Here is a 12,320-nt window from a genome sequence, read left to right as displayed (position 1 = left end):
AACAATTATTTCTTAGAGCTACAAAAGCATATATAGAAATAGGTCTGCCGCCTTCTCTTTACCCTCAGTCCTCTAGGGTCTGAGCTCTGCTGTATTCTACTATGGAGTAAAAGAAAAAAGGGACAGGACCATGTCTGCATCAGGCAGGAGATAAACTATGATATCTACCAGAGCAAGTTCAGAAAAAGTGAAAATCTAAAGCTATCAGGGATAGGATTAAAAAGCTAGAGGATAAGAAATTATTAGGAGATATAGAAAAACTGGGAGATTGGATCCCACACTCTGTCGGTGGGTCTAGGACAGTGCTTTTCAAACTTGAATATTTTTGTGATTCACACAGAAAATTTGTTAAAATACAGATTTTGATTCAGTAGATCTGGACTAAGGGCTGAGAGTCGGCCTTTTTAACATGCTCTCAGTGATGCTGGCCTGTGCAGGCCACACATTTATTAGCAAGCATCTGGGAGATGTTGGTAGTCAAATGATTTACTACCCTTCTCCAATTTAGAATAAAAATATTAAAGTAAGTGGGGAAATTTTCAGAAATAAAAGTTATAACTCTGCAAAGACCTGACACCTGTGGTTTCATATTTCTCTTCCTTTAAAAATCTTTTAAGAAAAATAATTTTGGGATTCTCAGAAAATGAGCATGGATGTATACACACAATCATTAAAATGGTCATATCATATTAATTTTAGGTCACTGTTTATATACTTTGATTAACTAGACTCATCTCTCTGTCAGTTAACAAAAGGGATTCAACTTGGTGTACAGTGCTGACAATTTCCAGGCAAACAACATACACTCAGAGTTAGACTGGCTCAGCTGGTATCTCTGAAGTTTGCTTCTGAGAATACAGCCTCTAGGAGGTCTGAACTAGACCTGGAGATACTGGATTACTTCTACTCCCCAGAGGGCTTAGATAATTCTCATATGGCACTAAGACTTTACCATAACTACTGACGTAAAGACCTAGAATAAGAAAAAGTGAAAAAATTGGGGGAAACAAATGATCCCACCCAGAATGTTTTGAAAGTCCCTACTTTGACTACGCAAAAAGATATCTTAGGAATTCACAAGGCCTAATATGAGACATCTGTGCTCAAGTGACTAGCTCAGTCCTTGCCCCTTGTAAACATCTAGAATGTTGAATTCCCTTCTCCCTTTTTATTATTACCTATAAAAATCATTTTTTTCTCAGAATGTTTCATTCTTCTTTAAACTTTCAAATTTCTGAACATCTCATATGTGGTAATTCTTATAAGCATGAAATTACTTATATAGTTTTGAACCTAAGATAATAATACAGATTTAATAGAAAGATGTAGCCTTCAATCTGATTTTTTACAGTCTCTTCCTATGGGCAGTTTTTACATTTTAAATGATTCAAAAACAAAAGCAGAAAAGAATATGTGACAGTAGGTGGACTGCAAAGCTTAAAATCTTTAATATCTGCTCTTTGACTCTTCCAACCAGTCCATTCTGAAGGAGATCAGCCCTGGGATTTCTTTGGAAGGAATGATGCTAAGGCTGAAACTCCAGTACTTTGGCTACCTCATGCAAAGAGTTGACTCATTGGAAAAGACTCTGATGCTGGGAGGGATTCGGGGCAGGAGGAGAAGGGGACGACAGAGGATGAGATGGCTGGATGGCATCACTGACTCGATGGACGTGAGTCTCAGTGAACTCCGGGAGTTGGTGATGGACAGGGAGGCCTGGCGTGCTGCAATTCATGGGGTCGCAAAGAGCCGGACACAACTGAGCGACTGATCTGATCTGATATGATAAATTTCAGTTTCTCATTCCTATAGAAAATATCTCAAAAATTTTTCCATTATACCTACAAACTTAAAAATTGAATAGACTAAGCACAACTTATTATTTATTTTATTAATCAATGACCTAAACTACTTCAATAGTTCATCCTTCTCAAAGATTTTAGGATTATGGATTAGCAGAATTCAATCTAACAAATCTCTAGGGTGTTGTAAACATAAAGAGATTGTTTCAAATTTCTCTATGCCAGGCTAATAAGAATGAACTAGTCTGAGATGTAAGATGTATTAATTAGTATCTTTGACTTTCCATGATGCCATCCTTGGAATATGGCCAGCAAAAAGTTCAACCACTGGGAGTTGCCCTGACTTATGTTCACTGTTCATTTCAACTTCTTAGACAATTAGCAATGCTTTGCCCCTTACCAGTGCCCTGTCTGCAGGAGCGGTGAGCCGGCTGTAGTAATGAATCCTCTTGTTCATGGCAGAGGCATGGTCGCTAACCCTCTGAATGACATCATTCACACTGACGATGTTTGTGGGCTCTATATAGAAAGGCCTAGAGAAGGGAATATACACTTGACAAAGAACGTTCAGGCAGAAATTCTGGAAGTCAGCCATTGAAGAAAATGACTTCTTGTCCTCCATTAGAAATGGGATGTACCAAGGCAAGGCATTCACTTCTCACTTTTGGTGGGAAAAGAAAATGTCACAAAAGAAGTATTATCCAATGTATAGAATAAAGCTTTTGTTTCATAAAGTTCTTACTTTAAACACACTTTTTTAAACTTAAGGAATTTAGCAACAGAAGAGACATAACAGAAAGAGCTTCAATCAGTTATCTAAAAGACATATAGCAGCTGTCGGTTTTCAACAATGAAACTTAGGCACAGCTTTGAATATTCTCTGAAAAATGTTTGGCATTGAATCAGACAGATTACAGACAAAAACATTCCTCTATTAAAGAGTCTCTACTCCTTTATGGGCCAAAATTACTTCCTATGATAAATACAATTCCTATTTCTTGGTTCATGTACTAAGGATTAGTGATCTCAACCAACTCCCTTATGAAACTTATCCAAAGTACTATCAAATGGAACATCAAGACACTAGAGGTATTTTGTCTCATTCTACTTTTCTTAGATTTCAGTAACATACCATTACATTACTATTTATATGCAATGTTTTCTCCTCATAACTGTGTCCCAATCAACCATAGATTCTGATTTTCAACCATCATGTTCAGTCATTAACCCATTCAGTTCCTTACTGAAACTCTCTCCATTTGCTTTCTTTCCAGCAATAAACTACTTTAAATGGAAAGATCTGCAGGGGTGCATGAAATGACTGTATTCCTCAGATCCCTTGAAGTTACAAATGAATTGTCTCCCAAACTGTATAGAATTTGCTATTTCAGATTGTACATAGATCCAAAATAATAAAGGGGAAAAAAAGCCAAGAGATTTATCACTGGTTCCCTGTAAGTCTTCTACATTCATAGTTCTGAAATAAGCTTAAAATTTCTTAAAGTATGGTAACCATTTTTGGAGACACTGTTAATCTAATCTTGCAGGAAGCACTTGAAAAACCAAGTGACTGGAATTTTAGTTTATGCAATTTTTCCAAATAACTCTGTAATATTAGAGAAGTTAAATTTAGCCTAGTCTCTCTAGTTAGCATACAGTATCTTTGAATCTTTTGTTTATTATTTACTCTCCACCATAGCACCTAAATATGGTGGGTACTTTCTAGTTCAATTCAAAAAACATCTAAGAGCATTTCCTAGAGCAAATAGGTAGATATAGAGATCAATATGATATATTATCTATAGTAAGCATATATTTGCTAAATGAAATCAGTGATGTCAATAAATCTCAAGGGGATACACTGAAAACAAGAGTCAGAGGCCAAATAAACTATCCTTACTTATAAATTTGGTAGCCTGAGATAATTACCACTCTTTTGAAGGCATTAGGTGTTCTAAATAATTTACATCTCTACTGTAGCACTCAGTAGTATTAAAAAAAGCAATACAAAAACATTTATGTCTGGGAGACAGTGAGGGGTCACATTCTACAGGACATTCCCTTCTTGTTTTGTAAGAATGATATCCCACAAAATTAAAAAACAAACTACAGCTTTAAGGCCAACATAAAGCAGAGCTTTAAGCTAATCAATGATAACTAATAGAGACTAATAAGCATGACATTGACAGAAAGAGATGAGAATGTTCTACTCGTAGCTTGTTACTCTGAAAATTCAATGGTATTAATATTTAATACCAAGCACTAAGTTGGCTCGAAGGCCTGTTAAAAAGCAGTCCAGGAAGTGTTCCAATTTCTTGGCTCCTGGCCTCTTACAGAAGTGTTAACTGTACCAGTTTAGTTGGCTTGGGTACTCAGAGAGCAGAATGACTCTGAAAGTTGTTCTTTTTCAACAGTTTTCATCAAGATGCTGAGTGCCTGTTCAAACAAATATTTTGGAATCTTTTCAATGCAGATTCTTTTTAAAAATATACAACTCAGCATATTTTAACTGAATTATTAGAAACATATGCTAAAGCTTCATCTGAGAAAGCAAAAAATATGAATTATATTTCTAAATTGAACTTTTGTTGAATTTGAAAACACTTTTAAAATTGAAACTATACAGAGAATATTCAGAATAAAACATTTTTTGAAACTTTTTCTTTTGAACAGTTTCACATGAATGCTCCCTATCAATGGTACTTCTCATTTGAAATGCAGCTCAACTGTGTCACACTGGAAAGAAATTATAATATTTCAGGCACAAGTTATGTTTATCTCACCTTAAAAATATTTATGGTCATGCTACAGAAAAAAAAATGTTTTTAACATTCAGCAAAATTTTTAAAATATTTAAAAATGTGACTCAAAACCCTGTATTTTCATTTAATACACTTATAAACAAAGAAACCTTATTTTTACCTAACACCTTTTCTAGGTTCCACTCCTTAAATTCCTTAAAAATTTTTGGCTTTTAAATCTGTCTCCACCCTTCTACTGACCAGTTACACTTCTCTGAAATTTACTAACAATTCCATGACTCTTAAGAAGGTTCATTCTCACAATGAAGACTCTTGATTTAAAACTATTTCTTTATTCACATCTCTATGGAAGATGAAACTCTCAAACACCTACCAAATTGGAACTGTTTGTTAGAAAATGAAAAGAGAATCAAGTATTCACAAAAACCCCATGCAAATAAACATTCAAAATAATGAACCCACTGTACTTGTTTCTACCTGTTTGGTAAAACACTGTGTATGCTGGGCAGCTTTTCAAGAAAGAAGACAGAAAAGAAGTTAATCAAGCCATTGTGCCTAGATATTTGCTGCTATAAGAAAAATATTGGTAATTTCTGGCTTATAGACACATTTCTTGCTTCCTCTGATGCCTAAATAACATTCTCTTCCACAAAAACCCTGCCCTATGCTCCAACTTTACTCAATGTCTCCTATTAGGGAAATTAAAATGGAGGAAGTCTTGTTCAGACTTCAGAAGCAGGAGAGCAGGCCTCTGACCCACTTCTGACCTGCCTGGGTACTGCCCGGATTCCATGCCTGCCTGCAAACACAGCAAGTCAGGCGGCGCTTTAGATAAGAGAGCAGGTTTCGAAATTCTTGAGCCCCTGGAGGTCTGGCCAACACCCTGGGGTCTAGCAAAATTCTAGAGGTGAAACAAACAGCATTGTAAAAGTTAAAAAAAGTCAGAGCTGCATTTTTGTGTCTGGAATTATAAGTGGGAGCCCTTGAAACTGCAATCTGAAGTCTCACTCGTGGTTGGATGCACTGCCTGGGACCTTTTCCCAATTGGGACTCCAGATTGCTGTTAATGAGGGACTTCCCAGCACTGTTTAAGTCTGGAGGTCGGCTGGCCTAATTTGGTGCTGTCTCTATTGTTTCTATTTCTCTTCTTTTAATGACTGTATGTTGAAATTAAGTCAAATAATCCCCTATTAACTATTGAAATTGTGTGTGATGAGTGGTTTCTTTAACAAATCCTTTGAACCTAAAAGGAAAGTAAAAATTTCGGTAAAACATCTCCAAAGGTTGAGCCTATATAAGCTCTTCTCTTTTTATTAGGGTTAATTACTTTATTGGTTCTCTAGTTTATGAAATATTGTTTAAGTGCCAACAAAGTATTAAGCACTGTGTTAAATATTAAATAATCAACAGGACATAGAGCCTCAAGGATCACAGTCTACTGGAGAAGAGAGGTAAGTGAGCAATTTCAGTTCAGAGAGGAAAAATAGAAAGAGAAAGTGATTATGAGCAATAATAGGAGCAAAAAGGTTGTGTGATGCTGGGTACGTGCAGAGTACATAGAAGGGGAAACTAAATCATGTCTGGCAGACCACAAGAAAACTATTATTGAAGTGAATCTGAAAAGATACAAAGGAGTTAATCAAGGATGAGGAAAAGAAAAAAAATTGTGCTTTAAAGAATGGAAAAGTATGTAGAAAGAACCCAGAAAGGGAGCAGGATAAATGTTTTAAAACTACAAGTAGTAAGAAGAGAAGTAGTGAGAGACGAGGGAAACCTGGGTTAGTACCTGGAGGACTTCACATGCCAATAGACATAATCCTAAAGGGACAAATTCTCAGTCTTCTTAGTTGATTCCTTCTCAAACCCCCAATCCTTAAATGTCAGGGTAATCCAGAGTTGAATCCATTTTCTCTTCTCTATCTACACTCAGTCTCTTGGTGGACTCATTTAGTCCCATAACTTCAAATATAATGTGCATGCTGATGGCACTCCAACTATTATCTCCAGCCTGAACTCCGATTCACATATCATAACTGCTCTCTGCTACCCCTCTACCACCCCATCTCTAGGATTTGTGTACCACACTAACCCCAGTACCTTCCTCACCATTCCTGACACACTGAAAGCATGCATCTACTTTAGGACCTTTGTTATTACTTTAAACAGAGGCTCTGAAGGCCTTTCTCCTAAATGTTTTCATGGCTTGCTTCTTTACTTCTTTCAAGTCCTTCCTCAAGGTCCCCTTTCTCAATGAGACATTTGGTTATCCTTGTCACCCTACCTAAAATTTCAACCTCTGTTCTCCATCCCTGTCATTTCTTATACCATCTCTGCTTTTCTGCCTTACATTTTCTCTCTAGCATTTATACTATCTAGCATAATATGTACTTTTTATTTACTACTGATTACCTCTAATAAATAAAAGCTTCACGAGAGCAGGGATTTTTGTCAGTTTGGTCACTACTCTATTCCCAGGGCCTAGAACAGTACCTGGCATATCATAGGAGCCCAATAAAATACAGTGAGTAAATACATTTTGAAATCACTTTAGAAATATAGAAGTTGGAAAAAATACTACAAAGATTTCCCATATACACTTCATGCAGGTAAACCCCCAGTGATGACGTCTTATATAACCACAGTATGACCATCAAAACCTATATTGCTTTTATAATCAGAAAAAAAGTTAATCAAAAATCATGAAGATAACGTTTTTAACTTTTCTTTAGTTTAAAAAAATTTTAAATAAATACCTGGGGGAGAAATGATGGAGGGAATAATCAAAGTATCAAAAGCTATAAAAAATGAGAAGCAGCAACCTAAAGGAAAATTAATTTAGTATGGTATCCAAAAGCAAATTAAAGACTTTTCAGGATTAGAGAATGATTGTGTCAAGTGCTACTGCTAAGTCAAATGAGATGAGGACTAGTCTATGAAATGACCACTGGTTACCTGCATGTGAGCAGTTTTGGCGGAGTAGTTAGAGCAAAATCCTGAATGAACTGGGTTCAAGAGAAAAATTTGGTATGGTGAGTACAAATAATCCTTGCAAAGAGTTTTCTGTAAAGAGGAATGAGAGCAATGAAGTGGTAGCTGAAGAGGTAAGTGTAAATACTATAGGAAAATGCTTTAAAAGCATAGAAAATATAAAAATCACCTATAATCCTACAACTGGTTATTAATAACACTTTACCAACTTCCATCTCATGGAAAAAATATAATGACACAGCATAATATGTTCATCAGAATGGTAAAATTTAACAATCTCACAATATCAAGTACTAGTAGGAGGCAGAACAATGGAAACTCTACTGGAAATATAAGCTGGTAAAACCCCTGTGGAAAAGAGTCTGGCACTATCTAGTGAAGTTGAATATGAAAGTGAAAGTGAAGTCGCTCAGTCGTGTCCGACTTTCTGCGACCCCGTGGACTGTAGCCCACCAGGCTCCTCCGTCCACGGGATTCTCCAGGCAAGAGTACTGGAGTGGGTTGCCATTTCCTTCTCCAGGGGATCTTCCTGACCCAGGGATCAGACCCAAGTCTCCCGCACTGCAGGCAGATGCTTTAACCTCTGAGCCACCTGGGAAGCTGAAGTTGAATATACATATACACTGCTGCTGCTGCTGCTACTAAGTCACTTCAGTCGTGTCCGACTCTGTGCGACCCCATATACACTACTACCCATCAAATTTACTCCCTGGGATATATCCTAGAAGAGTTCTTGTATATATATACCAGGAGACACATACAATAATGTCATTCTTTGTAAAAGTCCCACAATGGAAATATCCCAAATGTTCAAAAGTAGAATGAATAAATAAACTGCTGATACTTATAGAATAAAATGCTAGAAACCACTGACAATGAAAGTAGTTATGTACCACTTGGATGAAAACTATAATGCTCAACAAAAGTCACAAAAGAATATACACAGTAGGATCCCATTTACATGAGATGCAAAAACAGGTAAAACTGAATTCAGTATTTAGGGATACATAGACAATAAATAATAAAGAAAAGCAGGAAAATGATCACATAAATGTCATGAGAGTGACTACCTATAGGGAGGCAGAGGGATGTGTTTGGTGAAAGACACACACCTTCAAAATAGCTTCAAAACAGCTGCTGTGCAGCTAATTTCTAGACTTCACTGTTGGTTGGATGGGTGTGGGCTTTATGAATTTTTAAATTGTACATATGTACCATACACTTTTCTGTATACTGTATATAACATATGATTAAAAAGAACTTTAAAAACAGATCTTAAAGTAACATATTCTTTCAAAATTCAGTAATGAGATCAAGAGGGACCCAAAAATTCTTGTGTACCAAACAGAAATTTGCTGGTTATCTTGTGGCAAAATATCTTAAAGATTTGTTAAACTTAAATAAGAATTAGCTACCTTTTTTCTGTAACAAGACAATTGTTCCAATGTTGACCTCTTCTATGATGACTTGTGGCTGTAAAGAGTATGCTACATAGGTACCCAGAAGGTATCCAAAACTAAAATAACTCCCCACATACCTAATCTGTCTCCCTTCAAAGTAAAGATATTGTAACAATGACTGAGAAAGAAGTTGCTTTTTGAAAAGTAATTTATTGCCATTCTGAGTGACGTTTGGGATTCTGGTTCCCTGACCAGGGATCCAACCTGTGTACCCTGTATTGAAAGCTTGGAGTTTTAACCCTGGTCTATCAGGGAAGTCCCTGAAAAAGCAGTTGCTTTTTAAAAAACTCACATTATACAGAAAATATTCTGATAATGGATGTTTAAAAATGTTTCCATTGTTACATGATTTTATTGTTGAAAATAATGTCTGTCACCAATAAAACTCAAAACTGCAATTTTATAGACACGGATTAAAATTTTTCTAATGTTTAAGAACTTCCAAAGAATCTAAATGGTCTTTGAACATGTTATTAACCACACAAAAAAATCAAAGTAAAAATTGTAATAATGAAGCAAATGACAACACCAGTATCTAGGTATTAATTTTATATAATACTAAGTATTAATATCTTCACTAAAAAGTATTCAGAGTATAAAATGGCTAAAAGTCAGTGACATTAAACATTCAATTTATTTCAAACATGAAAATTTACATTTTGCATAAAACAGTATAAAAAACATTATAAAGTTATAATTCCAATGTAAATTATTAGATCTGAGTATATCTAATGATTCTTTCTCCTTTGTATCCTTCTCATCAGAGTACCTTCCAAATGGATATCCCTGAAGTATTTAGCTCCCCTCTAATGTACTTTCAGACCCGTGAGGTAGCTCCTCCATTCTGGCCAAGAAGCTACTGGCTTGTAACAGTTTTGATTTTAATTCCAGTTAACCTGAGAAGGATGATTCTGTTAATTTCTCCCTCCCCTCAGGAAAGAGATTAGCTGCTTTCTGAAGGCTCTCTCTAAACCAGTGTGTTTTTTTAAATTTTTTTCTAAAGGAGAGGAGAGGTGGGAGGATAGACTGGAGAGAGAACCAAGAAAGGTGAACAATGCTACCGGTTGTTTCCAAGTTAACAGTATTAAACCAATAAAAACAGGAGTATTTGGGGCTTTAAAAATATTAATAACAAGGAATACCAGAATACACAAACTAGCACAGCAGTCACTAAATGTGATTGAGTCATATTGAGAAGGATAAAAATTTACCAGGCAAATTTCAACAAAAACTTCCATATATTATTGTAGGATGAGCAAAAATGAATTTCAAATTATCTTGAATTACTATTGTGGCAAGGTGTTAGAAGATTTTCAAAAATAATAAAGCATATTCTATTGTTATTGTTAATATTATAAAGTAAAAATAAAAGTTTTAATGTACTGTTAAGTAAAATTTAAAGTTATTTCTACTGGGATTCCCTGATAGCTCAGTTGGTAAAGAATCTGCCTGCAATGCAGAAGACCTGAGTTCGACCCCTGGGTTGGGAAGATCCCCTGGAGAAGGGAAAGGCTACCCACTCAGTATTCTGGCCTGGAGAATTCCATGGACTGTATATTCATGGAGTCACAAAGAATCAGATACAACTGAGTGACTTTCACTTCTTCAAAGTTAATTCTATCAAGATCATTACATAATTTTTAAATTTCTATTTTTGTGTTTTATAATATACATAATACAGAAGTACACATACAAAAAAATAAAAAATGAAACAAAAAGAAAAAAAAGTACATATACACACATATAAATATATACAGTTCCAATTTTTCAGCTTATTTTTTTTAACTGATAAGGTTGGTATGATAAAAAAGTAAATGCTGATAAATACCTGGCTATGGGTATTTACCTGATAAATACCTGGCTAAGGTTATGGGTTCTTTATTTTAAAATTCTAGGCTGTTACTTAGTCATAAGTAAAAATCTTTCTTAATGACACATGGACAAAGAACTTGACCTGAATATCAATTCTCAGGACTATACAGTTTAATTAAATACAGATGCTGCTAAGAATGAATTTACAAATTCTTTCAGTGCAATTCATGGTTTCAAATTTTGGTTTTTAAAAACCCATAAATTGTTTTAATTCAACTGTGCTGAAATTAAACAATCTCTTCTTTCATGGCTACAAAATGATCAATAACATAAATGTAAGGTTCTTTTTGTTTGTTTTGATTTTAGTATCAGCACTGGAATGAGGCCAAAAGAATTGTATAAATAAACATCAGGAACTTTCAACAAAGTTAAGATGCTAGAAGCACCTGTAAGTATATACAAACATAACAGTTCTTCAGTTTTTCTCTAGGTTGATATAAAACAGTAACACCACCACCACCACCACCCCATCCTATTTTTTACCTAGAAAAAGCAGTTCCAACAGAACACCATGAGTGACATTCTACAAAGTAAGATTGAAGTGAACTCGCTCAGTCGTGTCTGACTTTTTGCAACCCCATGGACTGTAGCCTACCAGGCTTCTCCATTCATGGGATTTTCCAGGCAAGAGTACTGGAGTGGGTTGCCATTTCCTTCTCCAGGGGATCTTCCTGACCCAGGGATCGAACTCAGGTCTCCAGCATTGCAGGCAGACACTTTACCCTCTGAGCCAATGAGGAATGTGAAATTCCCAAGAGGGCACACTCTCCAAGCACATTCTTTCTTTTGCTCATTTTATCAGAATGCTACAGTAAGTCCCAAATTGTCTCAATTTCTTTAACTGCAATAAAGTAAGAGTATTATTAATTTTTGGAAGAAAAGAATGTCTTAATTATAAATTATAACTAAGATATACTTAATTATATCTTAGTTATAATTATTTATATTAATTATAAATAAGTAATAATATAAATTATAGATATTATAGGCTTCAACCCTCAATGTCACACCCATTATTACTCTCCTTCTTACACAAATCTACCAAAAGAATTTCTGGAAGAGAAATAAAATTTCTAGTTTCAAAGCCTAATTACTCCCCATTAAAAAGAAAAAAAGCAGGGGAAAAGAAAATTGCCAGGCCAGAATTTTAACTAAAATTTCCTCAAAAGCTGGAAATGTAATGAAATATTTCAATAAGTATATATATTGAGACAAGTCTTATTTTTGATATATACTTATGATTCTTCAGATGAACACTAGAATTGCTTTCTTCATTACCTTAATTGTTACCTAGTAATTGAAAACACAAAAAATTCATCTACTCTTTAAACAGATTACCAGAGAAAAAGAGCCTTCCTCTTATTCCTCTCCCATAACTTAAGAAAGGAATACTAAGGCGATCAAACCAGTCAATCCTAAAAGAAATCAACCCTGAA

At 35.2% G+C, this 12,320-nt stretch overlaps 1 protein-coding gene across 12 annotated transcripts in view; it reads right to left on the bottom strand.

Moving 5' to 3' along the window:
- SLC38A9 (solute carrier family 38 member 9) overlaps window positions 1–12,320 on the bottom strand; it is a 101,378-nt gene that overhangs the window by 62,811 nt on the left and 26,247 nt on the right. For 6 of the 12 annotated variants that reach the window (XR_009731758.1, XM_061393506.1, XM_061393507.1 and 3 more), the window contains one exon: window positions 2,203–2,335. Coding sequence is in view for 11 of the 12 variants with exons in the window: in XM_061393506.1 (XP_061249490.1) it covers window positions 2,203–2,335 (133 nt within the window). In the remaining variant the exon portion in view is untranslated. The other 6 variants (XM_061393511.1, XM_061393508.1, XM_061393509.1 and 3 more) reach the window with 4 other exon arrangements.

This window comes from Bos javanicus, chromosome 20 (assembly GCF_032452875.1).
Source record: "Bos javanicus breed banteng chromosome 20, ARS-OSU_banteng_1.0, whole genome shotgun sequence".
NCBI classification, from domain to species: domain Eukaryota; kingdom Metazoa; phylum Chordata; class Mammalia; order Artiodactyla; family Bovidae; genus Bos; species Bos javanicus.
This window is presented reverse-complemented; position numbering and strand designations above follow the sequence as displayed.